The sequence below is a fragment of the Thalassophryne amazonica genome, chromosome 10, assembly GCF_902500255.1.
Source record: "Thalassophryne amazonica chromosome 10, fThaAma1.1, whole genome shotgun sequence".
In the NCBI taxonomy this organism is placed as follows: domain Eukaryota; kingdom Metazoa; phylum Chordata; class Actinopteri; order Batrachoidiformes; family Batrachoididae; genus Thalassophryne; species Thalassophryne amazonica.
Window position 1 is genome coordinate 98,152,836 of NC_047112.1, and position 21,802 is coordinate 98,174,637.

General features: G+C 44.6%; 1 protein-coding gene across 2 annotated transcripts in view; it reads right to left on the bottom strand.

The window, feature by feature from the left end:
- Positions 1 to 9,705: 9,705 nt before the first annotated feature.
- The window catches only part of LOC117519256 (retinoschisin-like), a 30,873-nt gene continuing 18,776 nt past the window's right edge, over positions 9,706 to 21,802 (bottom strand). For both annotated transcript variants that reach the window (XM_034180575.1, XM_034180574.1), the window contains exons 4-6: positions 19,250 to 19,391; positions 18,975 to 19,170; positions 9,706 to 9,987 (exon numbers count right to left, since the gene is read on the bottom strand). In XM_034180575.1, coding sequence (XP_034036466.1) covers positions 9,835 to 9,987; positions 18,975 to 19,170; positions 19,250 to 19,391 — 491 coding nt within the window. In that variant the 3' untranslated portion in view covers positions 9,706 to 9,834. The remainder of the gene's footprint in view (positions 9,988 to 18,974; positions 19,171 to 19,249; positions 19,392 to 21,802) is intronic.

A 21,802-nucleotide genomic window follows, 5' to 3' on the forward strand; every position in this document is an offset into this window, starting at 1 on the left:
TCCATTGTCCGTTCATTTGCGCCCCCTGTTGTGGGTCCGTGTACTTACACTTTCCCAACATTTAGACTGGTTTGTGAACAATATTTGAGGGAAATGGTGATATTGTGTATGTGGAAAAAGTTTTAGATCTTTGAGTTCATCTCATACAAAATGGGAGCAAAACCAAAAGTGTTGCGTTTATATTTTTGTTATTTTTGTTATATATATATATATATATATATATATATAATTCAATTCCATTTTTTTTTTTCCCAACAGGATATCTCGGCCAACGTCATGGATCCCAAGGGGCGTCAACCGGCTGTTGAACGGCCAATGGAAGAACAGGGCGCACAGGCGCCCGCAGGAGGAATGATCGGTGAGTTGCAGCGGATCCTCACCGTTTTCACGGCTCGGTTGGATTTAATGACCGAGCAGAACGTCCTCCTTAACCGCAGGGTGGAGGCTCTCGCCGCGCAGGTGGAAGCGCGCCCTCAGGGCGCTGCTGCGGCTCTCCCTCCTGTCGACCCTGTGCGTAACAGTGACGTTCCACTGGTCGTTCAACGACCCCTCCCACCTTCCCCTGAAGCATACATAAGCCCTCCAGAGCCGTACGGAGGTTGTGTGGAGACGTGCGCGGACTTCCTTATGCAGTGTTCGCTCGTCTTCGCACAACGTCCCGTCATGTACGCGACTGATGCTAGTAAGATAGCTTATGTCATTAATCTGCTTCGCGGCAAGGCACGCGCTTGGGCTACAGCGCTTTGGGAGCAAAATTCACGGCTCCTTCTGACATATGATGGGTTTGTGAGGGAGTTCAGAACAGTGTTCGATCACCCAAATAGAGGAGAGACCGCTTCAGCCGTGCTGCTGTCAATGAGACAGGGGCGCCGGAGCGCAGCTGCTTATGCAGTCGACTTCCGCATCGCGGCTGCGAGGTCCGGCTGGAATAACACTGCCCTCCGCGCCGCCTTCGTAAACAGACTGTCGTTGGTCCTGAAGGAGCTCCTGGTGGCTAAGGACGAACCGCGGGATTTAGACGGGCTTATTAATCTCGTTATACGATTAGACAATCGGTTAGAGGAACGCCGTCGGGAGCGAGGCGAAGGACGTGACCGGATACGCGCCGCCCCTCTCCCTTCCGGGTTCGAAAAGGGGCCGCCCTCCCCACGCTCCACAGCCGCAGCGCTTTGTGGGGCAACAGCTCCCCCTGCTGACGTTGTTAGGGAAACGCACAGGGCCAAAATGGGGAGGCTGATCCGTGGAGAGTGTTTTCTCTGCAGCTCAACAGAGCACACACAGAGAGACTGCCCCAAACGGCCAAAACGTCAACACTCGCCCTTAGAGACTGGGCTAAGGGGGGGTCAAGACATTCAAGTGAGACACACACAAATTGCCACACGACTCCCAGTCACAATCCTGAGCGGGGATTTAACCCTTCAAGCCCGAGCACTGGTGGACACGGGGTCAGAAGGGAATCTGCTAGACAGCAGATGGGCAAAGGAGGTAGGGCTCCCTCTGGTGGCGCTTCCTACGCCATTGCAGGTGCGGGCACTAGATGGCACCCTCCTCCCTTTACTCACACACAAGACACCACCAGTAACTCTGGTGGTGTCTGGAAACCACCGGGAGGAGATTGAGTTTTTTGTAACTCCTGCCACCTCCCGCGTGATTTTGGGCATCCCATGGATGTTAAAGCACAATCCCCGGATCGATTGGCCGTCTGGGGTGGTGGTTCAGTGGAGCGAAACCTGCCATCGGGTGTGTTTAGGATCCTCGGTTCCTCCCGGTTCCCAGGCTAAGGAGGAGGTCAAAGTCCCGCCCAATCTGACGGCGGTGCCGGTTGAGTACCACGATCTTGCTGACGTCTTCAGCAAGGACCTGGCACTCACCCTTCCCCCGCACCGTCCGTACGATTGTGCCATTGATTTGGTTCCGGGCGCTGAGTTCCCGTCCAGCAGGCTGTACAACCTCTCACGACCTGAGCGCGAATCAATGGAGACCTACATCCGGGACTCATTAGCTGCCGGGCTGATCCGGAACTCCACCTCCCCGATGGGGGCAGGTTTCTTTTTTGTGGGCAAGAAAGATGGCGGACTTCGTCCATGTATTGATTACAGGGGGCTGAATGAGATTACGGTTCGCAACCGATACCCGTTGCCATTATTAGATTCCGTGTTCACCCCCCTGCATGGAGCCAAAATCTTTACTAAACTGGATCTTAGAAATGCGTATCACCTGGTTCGGATCCGGAAGGGAGACGAATGGAAGACGGCATTCAACACCCCATTAGGTCACTTTGAGTACCTGGTCATGCCGTTCGGCCTCACCAACGCCCCCGCGACGTTCCAAGCATTAGTTAATGATGTCTTGCGGGATTTCCTGCACCGATTCGTCTTCGTATATCTAGACGATATACTCATCTTTTCTCCGGATCCTGAGACTCATGTCCGGCATGTACGTCAGGTCCTGCAGCGGTTGTTGGAGAACCGGCTGTTTGTGAAGGGCGAGAAGTGTGAGTTCCACCGCACCTCTTTGTCCTTCCTGGGGTTTATCATCTCCCCCAACTCCGTCGCTCCTGATCCGGCCAAGGTTGCGGCGGTGAGAGACTGGCCCCAACCCACTAGCCGTAGGAAGCTGCAACAGTTCCTCGGCTTTGCTAATTTCTACAGGAGGTTCATTAAGGGCTACAGTCAGGTAGTTAGCCCCCTGACAGCCCTGACCTCACCAAAGTTCCCTTCACCTGGTCGGATCGTTGCGATGCCGCGTTCAAGGAGTTGAAACGGCGCTTCTCGTCTGCACCCGTTCTGGTGCAGCCCGATCCTAGTCGCCAGTTAGTGGTTGAAGTGGACGCCTCGGACTCAGGGATAGGAGCTGTGCTTTCCCAGAGCGGGAAGACCGATAAGGTCCTTCACCCGTGTGCCTATTTTTCCCGCAGGTTGACCCCGGCCGAACGGAACTATGACGTCGGCAATCGAGAACTCCTTGCGGTGAAAGAGGCTCTTGAAGAGTGGAGACATCTGTTGGAGGGAACGTCCGTGCCATTCACGGTTTTCACTGACCACCGGAACCTGGAGTATATCAGGACCGCCAAGCGGCTGAATCCCAGGCAAGCCCGCTGGTCACTGTTCTTCGGCCGTTTTGACTTCCGGATCACCTACCGTCCCGGGACCAAGAACCAGAGATCGGATGCCTTGTCCCGGGTACATGAAGATGAAGTCAAAACGGAGTTGTCGGATCCACCGGAACCCATCATCCCGGAGTCCACTATCGTGGCCACCCTCACCTGGGACGTAGAGAGAACCGTCCGGGAGGCCCTGGCACGAAGCCCGGACCCCGGAACTGGGCCGAAGAACAGACTTTACGTCCCACCAGAAGCTAGGGCTGCAGTCCTGGACTTCTGTCACGGCTCTAAGCTCTCCTGTCATCCAGGGGTGCGAAGAACCGTGGCAGTTGTCCGGCAGCGCTTCTGGTGGGCGTCCCTAGAGGCCGACGTCCGGGATTATATCCAGGCCTGCACCACCTGCGCCAGGGGCAAGGCTGACCATCGTAGGGCTTCGGGTCTGCTCCAGCCGCTGCCCGTGCCCCATCGCCCCTGGTCCCACATCGGCCTGGATTTTGTCACGGGTCTCCCGCCGTCCCAGGGCAACACCACCATCCTCACGATAGTGGACCGATTCTCCAAGGCGGCCCACTTCGTGGCCCTCCCGAAGCTCCCGACAGCCCAGGAGACAGCGGACCTCCTGGTTCACCACGTCGTCCGGCTGCATGGGATCCCAACAGACATTGTCTCAGATCGCGGTCCCCAGTTCTCCTCGCACGTCTGGAGGAGCTTCTGCCGGGAACTGGGGGCCACGGTGAGTCTCTCATCCGGGTACCATCCCCAGACCAACGGGCAAGCAGAACGGGCCAACCAGGAGATGGAGCAGGCCCTGCGTTGCGTGACAGCCGCGCACCCGGCGGCCTGGAGTACCCATCTGGCCTGGATCGAGTATGCCCATAACAGCCAGGTGTCGTCAGCCACCGGCCTCTCCCCTTTCGAGGTATGTCTGGGGTACCAACCGCCTTTGTTCCAGTGGTTGAGGGAGAGGTCGGTGTGCCCTCGGTCCAGGCCCACCTACGGAAGTGCCGTCGGGTGTGGCGTGCCGCCCGTTCTGCCTTGCTGAGGGCCCGGATGAGGTCAAAGGCCCATGCAGACCGTCGGCGGACCCCGGCCCCTGCGTATCGGCCAGGGCAGGAGGTGTGGTTGTCGACAAAGGACATCCCCCCTCAAAGTGGACTCCCCCAAGTTACAGGACCGTTACATCGGTCCCTTCAAAATCCAGAAGGTCCTCAGTCCAGCCGCAGTGAGGCTTCAGCTGCCGGCCTCACTGCGGATCCATCCTGTATTTCACGTGTCCCGAATCAAACCACATCACACCTCACCCCTCTGTAATCCGGGTCCGGCACCGCCTCCTGCCCGGATCATCGATGGCGAGCCGGCTTGGACTGTGCGCCGGCTTTTGGATGTCCGTAGGATGGGCCGGGGTTTCCAGTATTTGGTGGACTGGGAGGGGTACGGACCTGAAGAACGCTCCTGGGTGAAGAGGAGCTTCATTCTGGACCCGGCCCTCCTGGCCGATTTCTACCGCCGCCACCCGGACAAGCCTGGTCGGGCGCCAGGAGGCGCCCGTTGAGGGGGGGGTCCTGTTGTGTGGGCTGCTGAAGAGGAGGTACTGCTGGCCCACCACCACCAGAGGGCACCCTGCCTGGAGTGCGGGCTCCAGGCACCAGAGGGCGCTGCCGCCTCACAGGAGCAGCCGGGGTGACAGCTGACACTCATCACCTGTGACAGCTGTCACCACTCATCTGATCTGCATCGGTATATCAGCAAGACGTCATCTCCACCTCTTTGCCGAGATATCGTTCTACCTGAAAGGTAATATCCTCAGCCTGACTGCTTGATAGAAAGCCTTTTTGTTGTGATTTTGTGAGTGATAACAGACTTTTTCTCCAACGAGAGGTGGAGGTAGCTTCCCTGCCGTGCAGATTGCTGGGTGCAGACGCACCCACGTTTAATTGTGTTTTTGTTCCTCGCCAGCAGTACCAGGTCCGACACGCGGAGGCAGTGGCCACCTGGGAGTTCGGGACTTGGCGGCTCCAGTATTCCCGGGGTCTGTGGCGGAGGAAATCGTGTGGTTCCGGTTCTGCTTTGGACAGGCGTCTCCTATCTTCGAGCCTGCCCACACGACACCTTGTAATTTGACCTTTGATCAATTGTGGAATCTGTTGTGTTTGTTGTGCACGTTCGCAACAGTAAAGTGTTGTTATTTGACCTATTCCATTGTCCGTTCATTTGCGCCCCCTGTTGTGGGTCCGTGTACTTACACTTTCCCAACATTTAGACTGGTTTGTGAACAATATTTGAGGGAAATGGTGATATTGTGTATGTGGAAAAAGTTTTAGATCTTTGAGTTCATCTCATACAAAATGGGAGCAAAACCAAAAGTGTTGCGTTTATATTTTTGTTATTTTTGTTATATATATATATATATATATATATATATATATAATTCAATTCCATTTTTTTTTTTTTTATATAGCGCCAAATCACAACAAACAGTTGCCCCAAGGCGCTTTATATTGTAAGGCAAGGCCATACAATAATTATGTAAAACCCCAACAGTCAAAACGACCCCTGTGAGCAAGCACTTGGCTACAGTGGGAAGGAAAAAACTCCCTTTAACAGGAAGAAACCTCCAGCAGAACCAGGCTCAGGGAGGGGCAGTCTTCTGCTGGGACTGGTTGGGGCTGAGGGAGAGAACCAGGGAAAAAGACATGCTGTGGAGGGGAGCAGAGATCGATCACTAATGATTAAATGCAGAGTGGTGCTACAGAGCAAAAAGAGAAAGAAACAGTGCATCATGGGAACCCCCCAGCAGTCTACGTCTATAGCAGCATAACTAAGGGATGGTTCAGGGTCACCTGATCCAGCCCTAACTATAAGCTTTAGCAAAAAGGAAAGTTTTAAGCCTAATCTTAAAAGTAGAGAGGGTGTCTGTCTCCCTGATCTGAATTGGGAGCTGGTTCCACAGGAGAGGAGCCTGAAAGCTGAAGGCTCTGCCTCCCATTCTACTCTTACAAACCCTAGGAACTACAAGTAAGCCTGCAGTCATAGAGCGAAGCGCTCTATTGGGGTGATATGGTACTACGAGGTCCCTAAGATAAGATGGGACCTGATTATTCAAAACCTTATAAGTAAGAAGAAGAATTTTAAATTCTATTCTAGAATTAACAGGAAGCCAATGAAGAGAGGCCAATATGGGTGAGATATGCTCTCTCCTTCTACTCCCCGTCAGTACTCTAGCTGCAGCATTTTGAATTAACTGAAGGCTTTTTAGGGAACTTTTAGGACAACCTGATAATAATGAATTACAATAGTCCAGCCTAGACTAGTCCAGCATTCAGCATCACTCTGAGACAAGACCTTTCTGATTTTAGAGATATTGCGTAAATGCAAAAAAGCAGTCCTACATATTTGTTTAATATGCGCTTTGAATGACATATCCTGATCAAAAATGACTCCAAGATTTCTCACAGTATTACTAGAGGTCAGGGTAATGCCATCCAGAGTAAGGATCTGCCAGTGGACATATATATATATGCGCAATGTGGAGTTGAATCAGGTAGGGCCTTGGATTTGCTGTGGTGAGCCCGAGTGAAATCAAGGGAGCAGCCGAAGGGACTTACTTCATATATATATATATATATATATATATATATATACACACAAGTATACACCCCTCAAATTTGCATGAAGGAAAATAATGATGTCCAACATGTCGTATCCATGTGCTAGACCTCCCCTTGCTGAGCATCAGGCCACTCCCTTTTTTGTAGAAAGTTTATTAAATGCAACACCTAAAATAAATACACTTTATTACCCCAACACTTGAAAAGCAAAAAATAATGACTTTATGATGTTTTCTCGTCTCTTCAGCATCTTACCTGTGACTGGGTCATCAGTATGTGCTGGTAGTAGCCACATGACAATGACATCAATTTGACAGTTTGCAGCCTGAGAGTTGTGGTAATAGTCACACAATGTGATGGGTGGAGTAAACTGATTAAAATGGATTTAATTCATTGGCCTGGTCGCAAAAATTGTCTAACATCTTGGTCTCCGGTGGATTTCGGGGTCTGATGGAACAAATAGACAATCACTGAATGCCAAAACACATCGTATCTGGATGCCAACAGAAGATAAACAGATAAAACACGGATAAAACTGCCTTTACTTTGCAGTCAGCAACAAGACAAATTGGATGTTCTGTTATTTTCAGAGTTTGAATCTTGTCTGTGGCAACAACAGGACAAACTGGATGATTAACTTTAATGAGGAAAAATGACAGCCAGAGATGGATCATTATCATTTAAAAATGGCAGCGCCTCACATCACCTCCTGCAGTCTGCTACTGCAGACGGAATCCTGTTGTACTGTATGTCAACATGAGAAAGCATCTTACAGTTGAATGGACGTCCACTGGCAAACTACCACCAACTACAGAACAAAACAAATGTGTAACCATCTGGAAAGTTCTCTGTTTGATGTCTGTTTGATGTCTGCTTAACGTTTGCGCATGCACACGTCTTTCCAACCAACTTGCCGGACATCAGCGGACATCACCTGACAAGGAACACATTTCGTAAATGAGAAAAGGATTTGTACAAGACAAAACTGTACACAAACAGGTGAGCTATTTCTGATGTATTTTTTTTTATTTGTGATGAAATCAGACATTTTGTTGAAATGGACATTCTGATGAAATGTAATGTGTATTGGCCCTCCCCCTCTTCAAGTAGAATTTTGCGCTGAACGCCCAGGGAACTCTGACGCAAGAGTACGATATATACGTATACAGAGTATGATGTATATAATGCAACCATTTTGTTGGAAACAGGTGTCCAGTTCATTTAACAAAAAGTATATATACGAGGTCTATTAGAAAAGTATCCGACCTTATTATTTTTTTCAAAAACCATATGGATTTGAATCACGTGTGATTACATCAGACATGCTTGAACCCTCGTGGGCATGCAAGAGTTTTTTCACGCCTGTCGGTTACGTCATTCGCCTGTGGGCAGTCTTTGAGTGAGGAGTGGCCCACCCTCTCATCGTTTTTTCATTGTTTAGGAATGGCTCAGAGACTGCTGCTTTGTTTGATCAAAATTTTTCCAAAACTGTAAGGCACAACTGAGTGGACACCATTCGATAAATTCAGCTGGTTTTCGGTAAAAATTTTAATGGCTGATGAGAGATTTTGGTCCGGCAGTGTCGCTGTAAGGACGGCCCACGGCGCCTGACGGCGATCTGTGCTTCGTGGCGGCAGCGTCTCGCCGTTTCAAGTTGAAAACCTCCACATTTCGGGCTTTGTTGATCCAGGAAGTCGCAATAGGAAAAACACCTCCGTTGGAAACCTTAACGGGCAAGTTGGAACATGCCCAAGCTGTTAAACAATTTCTCAGTTACTCACTTGTTGAAAGCCATCAAAAGCCGCCTGAATTTTACAAATGGTTTTCAACACGGAGGTGTTTTTCCTGTCGCGGCGCACACAGATTTGCCGAGTCGTCACGGAAACGACTCGGCGAATTTGCGCGCACGTCTTTCATTAAAAAATGTCCTTAAACAGTGGAATGTCCGCATTAAGTCCTCATGCCAGCCTCTTCTGAATCTTCTCTATTCTCTCACGACGTCCTGGGTGAATTAAGCCTTAAATTAGGATGTTTTCAGGTCGAAGCAGGCTGACGACGGCGCCTGGAAGCGCTGCACGACGTCCTGCTCTGTGGGAAGTCCTTACACAGACAGAAACACCCCATAATCTCTCATCAGCCGTTAAACTTTTCACCGAAAACCAGCTTAATTTCTCGAATAGTGTCCACTCGGATATTCCTCACAGGTCCAGAAAAAATGTTGATAAAGCAACGCGCGCCGTCTCGAGCAGCGTGTGAAACAAAGGAATTCAGCCGAGAGGGCGGGACCACATCTCACTCAAGGCCTGCCCACAGGGAAATGACGTCACCGACACGCGTGAAAAAACTCACGCATGCGCATGAGGGTTCAAGCATGATTGGTGTAATCGCACGTCATTCAAATCCATATAGTTAAAAAAAAATAAAAGTGTAGGTGTATTATTTAATAGACCTCGTACATTAAAAAAGAAGTCAATCTGTCATTTATATATTAAAATAATTTATTCAGGCATAAAGATATACTCCAGCAGCGAATCCATCATGACGCGCTAGTCCAGATGACGTCCCGGATAAAACACAGTGTTCAGTTTGGAAATGAACAGCACATTCCACTGTTACGAGGAGTTTTTGTCATGGAAAGGAGCGGACGCTTCGCGCGTCACGACGGCAAGCGAGACAAAGAACACCTCCGTTTCGGAGTGCCAGAAGGACAAGCTGGGACATGCCTTTCAGTGCTTACCTGACAATGAAAATCCGCCAAGGGGGGTGGACCACTCCTCATTCAAAGCCTGCTCACAGGCGAATGACGCAACCGACAGGCGTGAAAAAAATCACGCATGCGCATGAAGGTTCAAGGTTGGCTCACGCAAGCACACGTGATTCAAATCCATATGTTTTTTTTTTGTTGTTTTTTTTAAATAAGGTCGGATACTTTTCTAATAGACCTCATATATCACAGAACTACTTACCCACCTGCCCAGACTTGGTGATAAGATGGAAGTATGATGAATATTTCAATCTAATGTGTCTAATCTGTAGTGTTGGACAAATTTTCCCCTTTTTTTGTTGGCAAGTGGAGGGTGGGAGGAAATGAAGGACAGTGAGGAAAAACAGCATGAGTACACTTCAGGTACATTTGTGCATGCACATGAGCAACTCCATCCTCATAGCGATGCGGGTGTGCCAGCCCAGTGGCAGTATGCGTATGTAGCGGGCCACAATCGGTGGGCGCAGCAAGTTCTGCACTGTAGATGAGCGGTCAGCGTTCCCGTAGAACACCTGGGAGAGCAGGAAAGTAAATACGCACTGGGTTATTTGATTGGTCACATCGCTCCTCCTCCTTACACTTTAGCATTCATGAGGAATTTACAGAGTAATTTTGTTCTACAAATCCGGGCAAAGCTGACCCCAGGGGTTCCCTAAACTGCTTTCACCTTTACACAAGCAAAACACTTGACGCCAGTACCTGGAACCACGGCTGCCTGCCATGTGTTCCCAAGCATTATAGGGTGTAAAATTTCTTCAGTATTTTTGCTGCAGACTGACAAGCAACAACTGAATTAGTGTCAACCCAAAGTATGCAGTTTGAGAAAATTTGTACCAACGTACAATGGTTTAATTAAAACAAAGCTTGTTTATGTCAGCGGTCACTGGGTGAGAGGTATTGCAGGGCAGATACATCTAGAGTCTTTCAGGGTATCGCCAACCGAACGGTCCCCCCTAAAAGTTGGTCCACCCTGTCTTCACTGCGCATGTGTCATTTTGGACCACAGCAGCAGATCTGACACTGAGTCTCTACAACCAAAGCGATCAAAGGGAATAATGTTATTATTAACCATCAGATGACAAAGTAAAACCTCTTAAATCATTCTAAAGTCAGTTTTAAGCAGAAACAAGGTGATAATTGGTAAGTCACTACTGACGCACCGAAATGACGTAGGCGCAGCAGCACTTGCTGCTGTGGTGTTCTGAACGCTTCCTCCGTCTTTTATGGTGAAATAATGTTGAATTTATGTGGAAATGATTGTTGTACAAAAACTTCAGATATCTGTCGCTGAGACAGATGATGACTGGAGTGCAATTTTAAGCAGAAACGGAGGTGGACAATCGGTGCACCACTACTGACGCTCAGAAAGACGCATGCATAGTGAAGGCAGGGCCAACTGATTTTTAGGGGGTACCGGTCGGTCAGCAACAAGGCTCAACAAGACTTCTGACTGCCCATTTTTATTTCAATTTAAACGACAGATGGGCCCGATCTGATCCAGTATTGGTACTGGGTCCGATACTGACATCGTTCACTTGCTGGACACTGGAGAGACACGACCAGTTCACTTATCAATCCAAGCCCTCATCACATCATCAAATGAGTACATGATGTGGTGAGTACATGATGTGATGAGCCTGCTTTGCTTCTGAATCACCAAGTTGGTAAATATAAAAACAACCTTAAAGGCCTTAAATATCTTGAGAACTGCAAAATTGTTCTTTTTTCAACCCTCAGTCATAAAACCAGCACCCACCACCTTCACGTGAAGCTAATGTGTAATGAAGGCCAGCAGGAGTCGCTGTGCAATCGCGGTTAATAAACCTCACTCTCCAACAGTTAAAAGGATTCTCTGGCCACAATGTTAGAACCCTGGGGTTTGGGCTTCTGGTTAGAGAGTACACCTGCCAGAGAATATGGGGAGCAAATAATGACCTGTTAAAAAAAAATGTTAAAAATCTAAAGCCAATTTTCCTTCATTGTAAAGCCAAATGTACACCAAATGGGCTTTTAAATATTCAATTCAAATGTCCATAAAATCCACAATCCGGATCAGATCCGGATCAAACTCTGTCAGGTGATAGTGAGTGCCAGTCTGTACCTCACTTTCAAATAAAATTAAGATATAATGTAAAATAGACATTAAATGGGGTTTTCAATGTTAAATTTAAATGGCCATAAGATCTGTAATTGGGATCGGATCTGGATCAAACTTTATCAGTCAATAAAGGATAACATCCTACATAACACTCTCAAATATGAAAGAAATTTGATCTTTAATGACAGAGTTGTGAATTTTTGAACATTTGTTCAATGTTAAAGATAGAGTTTTTTTTTCCAAATTTCATGATTTTTCTGACTTTGCCCTTTGACCTATGACCTTAAAAATTTAATCCTTTCTTGCCTATCAGGACATGAATGTTCACTAAAAGATTTTATAACGATATTTGAAAAATTGTGGGTTACAGGCTGTTCACAAACAAACAAAGAGACAAACAAACAAACAGGGGCAAAAAACATAGCCTCCTCCAACTTCGTTGATGGTGGTAGCTAGACTCCAAGTAACTACTGATCCACGACATGTCCCTGTTTACAGTGATGCTCAAAAGTTTGTGATCTCTTGAGCTTTTACATGTCTGAATTTTGCACTTACATCCCCAATTTCATTGAAGTTGGAACATTGTGTAAAATGTAAATAAAAACAGAATACAATCATTTGAAAATCCTCATCAACCTATATGCAGTTGAATACACCACAAAGACAAGATATTCAATGCTAAAACTGATAAACTTTGTTTTTTGTTTTTTTTGTGGATACCTGCAACACATTTCAAAAAAGTTGGGACGGGGTAACAAATCCTGGGAAAGTTGATGAATGCTCAAAGAACACCTAATTGGAAAAAGGTGAGTGTCATGATTGGGTATAAAAGGAGCATCCCCAAAAGGCTCAGCCGTTCACAAGCAATAGGGCGAGGATCATCACTTTGTGAACAACTGCGTGAAAAAATAGTCCAACATTTTAAGAAAATGTTTCTCAACATTCAATTGCAAGGAATTTAGGGATTCCATCATCTACAGTTCATAATATAATCAGAAGATTCAGAGAATCTGGAGAACATTTTACACGTAAGCAGCAAGGCCAAAAACCAACACTGAATGCCTGTGACCTTCGATCCCTCAGGCAGCACTGCATTAAAAACCGACATCATTGTGTAAAGGATCTTACCACGTGGGCTCAGGAACACTTCAGAAAACCATTGTCAGTTAACACAGTTTGTCGCTACATCTACAAGTGCAAGTTAAAATTCTACCATGCAAAGCAAAAGCCATACATCAACAACATCCAGAAACGCAGCCATCTTCTCTGTGCCCAAGCTCATTTGAAATGGACAGACACAAAGTGGAAAAGTGTGCTGTGGTATGATGACTCCACATTTCAAATTGTTTTTGGAAATCATGGACGTCGTGTCCTCTGGACAAAAGAGGAAAAAGACCATCCAGATTGTTACCAGCGCAAAGTTCAAAAGCCAGCATCTGTGATGGTATGGGGGTGTGTTAGTGCCCATGGCATGGCAACTTACACATCTGTGATGGCACCATCAATGCTGAAAGGTACATCCAAGTTTTGGAGCAACACATGCTGCCATCCAAGCATGTCTATTTCATAATAATATAATATAATATAATAATAATAATTTATTAATTTATATAGCTCCAAATCGCCTCAAGGCGCTTCACAAACATTTAAAAACAGAATAAAATGAAATACAAATTAAAACACAATAAAAAAAATTTAACCATAAAAAGGTAAAAGAAGTAAAATAAATAAAACGAATAAAAAAAAGACACACAATCATATAAAATACTAATGATAAAACAGGGAGGGACAATTTCAATTCAATTTCAATTTAATTAGCTTGTAATGCGCCAAATCACAGCAAAAGCCATCTCAAGGCACCTTAGACGGAGCAATTCAACATAAAATTTAAATAAATTAATTAAAAATGAATAAATAATAAAACATAAAAATAATAATAAAAAAAAACTTCATAAGAAAGAGAATGAAAAAAGGTTTTCAATCTTGACTTAAAAATTCACAGACTCCGACTGCCTCATGGTCACAGGAAGACTGTTCCACAGGGTGCGTGCACGATGAGAAAAGGCTCTTTGACCTGCTGACTTCTTCTTCACCCTGGGAACACAGAGAAGTCCCGCATCCTGCGACCACAAAGCCTCGGCCGGCACATAAAGTTCCACCAGATCAGCCAGATAAGATGGCGCCAGTCCTTGAACAACTTTATAAGTCAATAAGTCTGCTCTCACAGAGACAGGGAGCCAGTGCAAAGATGCCAAAATGGGTGTGATATGTTTAGACCTTCTGCTACATGTCAAAAGTCTGGCAGCAACATTCTGAACCAGCTGAAGACCCCTAATGCTGGATTGCAGTAATCCTGAAAATAAAACATTACAATAATGTAATCTAGAAGAAACAAAAGCATGAATCAGGGTCTCAGCATCAGCCACAGACAGGATGGGGCGTATCCTCGCTATATTTCGCAGATGGAAAAAACCAGTCCTAGTAACATCCCTGATGTGGAGGTCAAAAGACAGCGTGGGATCAAAAATTACCCCAAGGTTACTCATTTTGTCCGTATGATGTATGACACACGAACCCAGGCCAACCACCAGCTGGTCAAACTGATGCCAATGTCTCGCTGGACCAAGAACCATCATTTCAGTCTTATCAAAGTTTAAAAATAGGAAGTTACTAGATATCCAACTTCTCACTGATAGAAGACAGTCCTCCAGGGATTTTATGGGAGTGAGATTTCCCGCAGTTATCACCATGTACAACTGAGTATCAACAGTGTAACAATGAAAGGCAATCCCAAAACTCCGCAGTATACGTCCAAGGGTTGCTACATACAGGAAGAAAAGCAAGAGGCCTAAAATGGATCCCTGTGGAACCCCAAATCTCATGTCACTAAGGTTACAGGTAGTGTTATTATACAAGACACATTGAGAACGACTGGACAGATATGACGTCAACCATGCAAGGGCATTTCCAGTAATTCCAAAAAGATTCTCCAACCTATTGCGCAAAATATGATGATCCACGGTATCAAAAGCAGCACTGAGATCAAACAACACCAAAACCGTAGTGGTGTCTGAGTCCATTGCTCACAGAAGATCATTCACTACTTTAGTGAGCGCTGTCTCTATGGAATGATATTTTCTAAAAGCAGACTGATTTGGAACAGAATGATAGATTTGATATCGTCTTGTAATTTTTCAATACACTAGGGTCAAGATTAGATTTCTTAAGTAATGGTTTAATCACTGCAGATTTAAAACATTTCAGAACAGATCCAGAGGTTAATGACAGATTGATCATTTCCAGCACAGTCGGCCCAAGAGTGGGCCACAGGTCCTTAAACAGTTTTGTTGGTATAGGATCACATAAACAGGTTGTGCTTTTTGTAGACACCACAAGTTTCGTCAGCATGCCTAATGAAATACTATTAAATTCTGTAAATCTAGGTAACACCTCAATGGTAGCGCCCAGCTCCATAGCAGGTTTCAATGGCCGGGCTGAGGCGTGCTGAGATATGCTCAGCCTAATATCTTCTATTTTCTTCTCAAAATAATCCAAGAAATCTTGCTCTGAAAAGGGAGAACAACTAACAGGTGGCTGCCTGTGAATAAGAAATGTTACCATGTCAAACAAGAACTTTGAGTTATGTTTGTTTTTACTGATCAAATTAGAGTAATAGGTCCACTTTGTGGCCAGTAGTGCATGCTTATTATCTAAAATAGCATCCCGTCACACAAGGCGGAACACCTCTAATTTGGAACTACGCCATTTCCATTCCAAACCTCTAGCCTTCTACCCAGTGATGCCGGTAACGCGATACTTAGTAACACGTTACTCTAACTCTAACCACTTTTTTAGTAACGAGTAATCTAATGCGTTAATCTTTCCAAATTAGTAATCAGATTAAAGTTACTTCTCCAAGTCACTGTGCGTTACAATTATTTTTGCATTGTGGGTCGATAGCAGCATTAAACTTGGTGTTCGACTGAACTGTCCACTTTAAGCGAGCTGTGAGCTTTTCATCTGCGGGTTTCTGCAGCAGCTACGACTTGTCCTCACCTCTTAAAGCGCGGTGACAACAGCACACCTGCACTGAGCTTTACAAAGACATTTTTATGCTTTTTTTCCCTCCTTTATTTAGAATTCTGAGCTGAGCCGCTCTGTATCTGCTCGTTAAAAACAGCTGATCCTCAGCGACTCGTCAACAACTAACACTTTTTTCCACTCAAATGCACCTAAACTCTCTTTCTGAGGACCACATGATGTGAAAACGCAATAAAACTTTCTTACCTGTAAATCTGGTCATGTTTTCTGCATAAATAAATGTTATCCATTCTTTGTGCTCAAACGCCAAAGCAGGGGCGAATCCAGATGGAATGGGGACATAGGGCAAGGATGCCCCCCCCCACAACACCCCTAGATTAAAGGTCCAGTTTTGAAGCCTTTTTGTTACTGCAACTACTAATACTACTTATAATAATAATAATTTCGACAAGTAAAATGTTTAGAGAGAATGTTAAATGTTAGAAAAATGTTAGAAAGAATTTAATAGTTACATTTATAAACAATGTAGGTTACAAATAGCAGGTTTTACTGTTACAATGCTGTCAACAGTTAAATATGAAGTCAAGAAAGAGGTCTTTATTTTGCTTTTTATGAAACAAGTATTTATTTTCATTGAAGTCAAGAAAGGGTGACTATAAAGTGAGTTTTGGCAAAACAAGTATCATTGTCATGTTGAGGTGGCAGAAGGTTGTTGTCGGCAGCTGGGGAAAGTAACTAAAAAAGTAACTAGTAATCTAACTTAGTTACTTTTACAGTTGAGTAATCAGTAAAGTAACTAAGTTACTTTTTCAAGGAGTAATCAGTAATCAGTAATTGGATTACTTTTTCAAAGTAACTGTGGCAACACTGCTTATGCCTGAGGTCACGCAAGTAACCATTGAACCAAGGTGACTGCGCCTTGGGAGGGCATGGCCCCAAAAGAGGAGGCGCAATCTTATCAAGTGTAGTTTTAAGCGCTAAATTTAAACAATCTGCAAGGCTGTCTGCTGATTTAGCCTTCTCCAGACTCAAAGCTAAAATATCAGGTAGTCTAGCCTAAAGTTCAGTCATAGTTGAGGGTGTAATACTACGCCGCAGTAGACAAGGTTGTTGTTCCACTAAACATGGCAGCGTAAATGTAAACCTGATAAGTGAATGGTCTGAGACTATAGATGTGAGAGGCAAGATGTCAATATTCGTGACAGCAAACCCACGTACAAGAACCAGATCCAGGGTATTTCCACTAATGTTTCGGGTCCTGAATGCATTGCTGGAATCCTAAAGCATTCACAATTTGCATAAATGATTTGCTAAGGGGATCAGAGGACTTATTTATATGAATGTTGAAGTCACCAATAATCAAAATATTATCTGCACTAGTTGACAAACTAGAGATGAATGCACCAAATTCATCTAAGAAATCAGAATATGGGCGAGGGGGGCTATATGCAGTGACAAAACAACATAGCTGAGCTCCAGTTTTATGACGCTGACAGTACTTAGCATCGTGGGCATAACAGAGAGTCAGATGCTCAAAGGAATTATATTTGTGACCCCCAACACCATCTCCTGCAGCGACGACTGCGCTTTCAGCAAAAAGGCAGGGCAGGAGCATGGCACAGAAAAGCCAGCACCTCCGATAGAAATGGGGGCGGAAAGTTCTGTCCACCCGCTGATAACCGCACCGCACCCCGAACCGGGGGCTGGAGATCCAGCAGTGTTTGGCGATCATACACCCGCAGTTAAAAACAATAAAATAACAGACTGCAGAGCAGCAGACGAGCAGCCAGACACAACGGCACCATCTTGACACCCCCCCAAAGTTCCACGGACGTCCCTGCTTATTTCAGCAAGACAATGCCACGTCACATTCTGCACGTGTTACAACAGCGTGGCTTCATAGTAAAAGAGTGCAGGTACTAGACTGGCCTGCCTGCAGTCCAGACCTGTCGCGCAGTGAAAATGTGTGGCACATTATGAAGTGCAAAATATGACAACGGAGACCCCGGACTGTTGAACTGAAGTCGTACAACAAACAAGAATGGTAAAGAATTCCACCTACAAAGCTTCAACAATTAGTGTCTTCAGTTCCCAAACGCTTATTGAGTGTTGTTAGAAGGAAAGGTGAAGTAACACAGTGGTAAACATACCACTGTCCCAGCTTTTTTCAAACGTGTTGCAGGCATCCATTTCAAAGTGAGCAAATATTTGCACAAAAACAAGAAAGTTTATCAGTTTGAACATTAAATATCTTGTCTTTGTGGTGTATTCAATTGAATATAGGTTGAAGAGGATTTGAAAATCATTGTATTATGTTTTTATTTACATTTTACACAACGTCCCAACTTCATTGGAATTGGGGTCGTACATCGAACTTTACAAAAATAATAACAGTTCAGGCTTCTTTATATTAAAATTTCTGAAATGATGTCCTTTAAACTCATAGTGAAAACTAATCTGTACAACATGATATAAATGAAATGAAAATGTAAAATTAAAACATAAAATATGCAGTCATGTAAGAAAACACAAAAGATGTGCAAGTTAAAAGTGTCATAAGCTTCCGCAGTCTGTTTCACAGTAAATGATAAGATGTAGTACAGGGGTGGCCAAGTTCGTTCCTCGAGAGCCACCTTCCTGACACTCTTAGTTGTCTTCCTGCTCCAACACACCTGAATCCAATGAAAGACTTGTTAGCAGACTTTTAATGAGCCTTTCATTGGATTCAGGTGTGTTGGAGCAGGGAGACAACTAAGAGTGTCAGGAAGGTGGCTCTCGAGGACCGAACTTGGCCACCCCTGATGTAGTAGAAACTACAGGTCAATTATTAAAGGGACAATCTACATGATTTTAATGTAAAGTGTATAATTAATGAAGATTAAAAAGTGATTAAAATATTTAAATAATATGTAATTGACAACAAGTTTATTTATTTGCTGCATCAATAAATTTCATATTTGCTTTGAGTTTTATTTCGCTTGACTTGGAGAGGATTCAGATGTGAGCTGTACTGGAAATGTTTTAATATGGCAGGGCTCGAAATAGTACATGCATGTGCTAGTTTGTGCACATACTATTTGAGCGGTGCACGTAACTTTATACTCCACTTGCACTGGTGCAAGTAACTTTATCCAAGTTTTATCAACTACTCGTATAAGCACCAGTAAAATGAACCAATAAAGGCATAAATAAGGAAAAAAACAATTTCCAGTGTGTTTTTGTTTTTTGGTGCAAGTATTTTTTTTTTTTGTTTTCTGTTACTAGCACCAGTGCAAGTAGGTTAAAAATGTATTTCGACTCCTGTATGGTAAATTTATCAGTGTTCATAATTACATCAAGTTCAGTGCTGCGTTCACGCACCCTCTTGTTGCCTGTCTGGTCTTTGTAGTAGATCCAGTTGAGGGTCTCCACAGTCCGGTACTGGATGCTGTATTTAGTAATCCACTCATCAGCATCACAGCGGCCCTGAGTCAGAATCCCGGACACCACGCTTTCCTCCTTCAGGTCAATCTGGATCCACTGGTGCTGGTCATTGAACTTGGAAAGCCACGCACATCTAACAAAATGTTTATTATTGACAGTTGTTATTGGTATTATCAGGTACTTGTGATGTAAATGGATTTATTGAGACTCACCCGAAGCCTTGGTTGTTAAGACGAGCCTTGTTGGGGATCCAGGAGGAGTACCAGCCGGTGTACTGCTCTTGATTGGAGCAGCTGATCTGGTCTGACGTTACAGATCCGGATTCAAACCCCAGAGCTCTGTGATAGGGACATTCTGTGGAGAAAAAACTCTTATCAGGATGAAGCCATTGAAACACACAACAGATATGAAACTGAACTTCTTCCCCTTTTTTGTGTGTGTGTGCGTGTGTGTGTGTGTGTGTGTGCACGCAAATGTTAAATAAACATGCTTAATTTAGAGAAGTGGGACTTTATTCTCTAATCTGACGGGACCTGCTCTCTGATGCTACCAAAAAAAAAAAAAAAAAGCCTACGTTGCTTGTAATGCTCACTTTTGTGTTTGCACAAATTTTCTTTCCTCACCACAGCAGAAAAACTGAATGCATACTTCTACCCAGCCGTCCTCTGTTTATGAGCTGAAGTTCAGGTGTGGCGCTGTTCCATCCAGTTACAAATAACATGAAACTCAGTTTGATAGATTCTACAAGCTAGGCAGTAGTACCCACGGACAAGAAGACAATAATGACTTCAGCAATGTGACATCTGATGCCAGTGACCTTGACCTTCACCTCAGTGACTGACATCCTGCTGACTTTATCCTTACCAGGGCTGCTCTGGTATTCACCAAAACGTGATCCACATTTGATCCAAATCAATTTCAGAATCAAATACCTTGACCTTTGTTCAAACTAATTATTTAACAGCAATTTCTGTTCAATGAAAGTTCTGATGCAAATTGTAGTAAAAGATTTTAAACTTTGACCTTTGAAACCAATAACATTGACCTTTGGTGAAATTGTTGTCACCTGGGTAGTTCTAGAGTCCACTTATATACATTTGCCAAGTTTGGTAGACCTTATAATGACACAATTTTGACCTTTCACCCCAATTACCTTGACCTTAAGGCTCTGTCACACCTTGATGATTTAGCCTGTGTATGCCGACCATATTAAAAACGCTGGTATAGGCGGGCATACGTCCAGGGGTTGACTATCATCCATGTGTCAAGTTTGGTGGAAACTGGCCAAAGGACCTGGGAGGATTAATCAAAAATTTGACCTTTGACCCCAATGACCTTGACCCTTGCAAAAACAAACCCCTTTTAGGGCAATTCTGAGACCAATCTACATCGACACAGCAAGTTTGTTTGGAAATTAGCCCAGGTGCCGTGGAGAAGTAGTGGAACAAACAAACACAACCCAACACTTCCCAACTTATAGTATGATTATGTGACAGTTTGATGATATTCATTGAAAACTCTACTGGGTCTACGCCTACCTCAAAATGTATCCAACTCTTTCTTGACCTGGTGTCAGATTTCAATAAAATGTGTTTTGGTGGTTTGGTCACCTTAGTAACAGCTGAACAAACTTCAGCACAGCTCCAAACCTGAGGTGTCACCACAGACAGAACCCTATATGAGAACTAGAGTCCACAGTCGCACTGAGACGTGTCCGGCAAGGGGGCGTGGTCGCCATTTTGGATCAAGGCAACTCAGTTGGCAGCGCGCACTGACGCTCAGTGAGTCTTGTCAAGAAACAGGTGCAAAATGCTGGAAAGTTGTGCATGTTGGCAAAGCCACAGAGGGAGAAAGGAGACATTTTCTTCCATAATTAAGAAGTTTTGGTTATTCTTGTTACTTTTTCCATGATTTTTGGGTGATTAAACTGGTGTAAAGCATCATGCCTATGTACCAAATCTGAGGATTTAGAAACCACCTTGAATGGAATTTTATTCAAAGCTGAATTTGTTCAGTACTATACAAAAATGGATTTAATTAAGGCGGACTGGGTGGAATTAATTAATTGTGTGCCCCGTCTGGATTGTGTGATATTGTGTCTTCATGTCTGCAGAATTTGGAAGCTGGAACATATCGGATCTGTTTAAAGTTTCAACACTAAAATAAAATAAAATAAAATAATAATTTTGCAGTTGATGACACATTTGCTTTCAAAACTATTGGCTGATGAAACCATTTGCTCATAGAATTAGAAACTGTTTACACCTGCAAGTGTCTTGTCCGCGTCGCCCGGTGGAGAACTCATTTGGAATCCTCTCAAAGTTAATAATTTATAACACACACACATATATATATATTGTAATGAACTGATGAGTCACACTGCACTGAACACAGCAGCAGCAGGACATTTCAGCTGAGCTGCTGATTTATTGAAGCTGGAACTACGGTAGCACTAACATTTCCAAATGTGTGGGTGTCAGAGTAACTTTAATACTTTGCTTACATAATTTAATGTAAATTAATTTAACTGGCTTGATATCCAGGTCAGAACAGTATATTAACACGTATTTTGCAAGCTTTTTTCTGTGTGTCTTCACTCACGTATCCGCACTGAAAATGCACATGAAACATTTAACATCTGGGCACTTCATCAGTATTTTGTCTGGTTAGGAGGTGTCATGTCGCTGTCCATGAAGGGACGTTCGCATTTAGTAGGCAGCATTGGGAGTTCGGACTCTAGTTCTCATATATTATCAGAGTTGAAA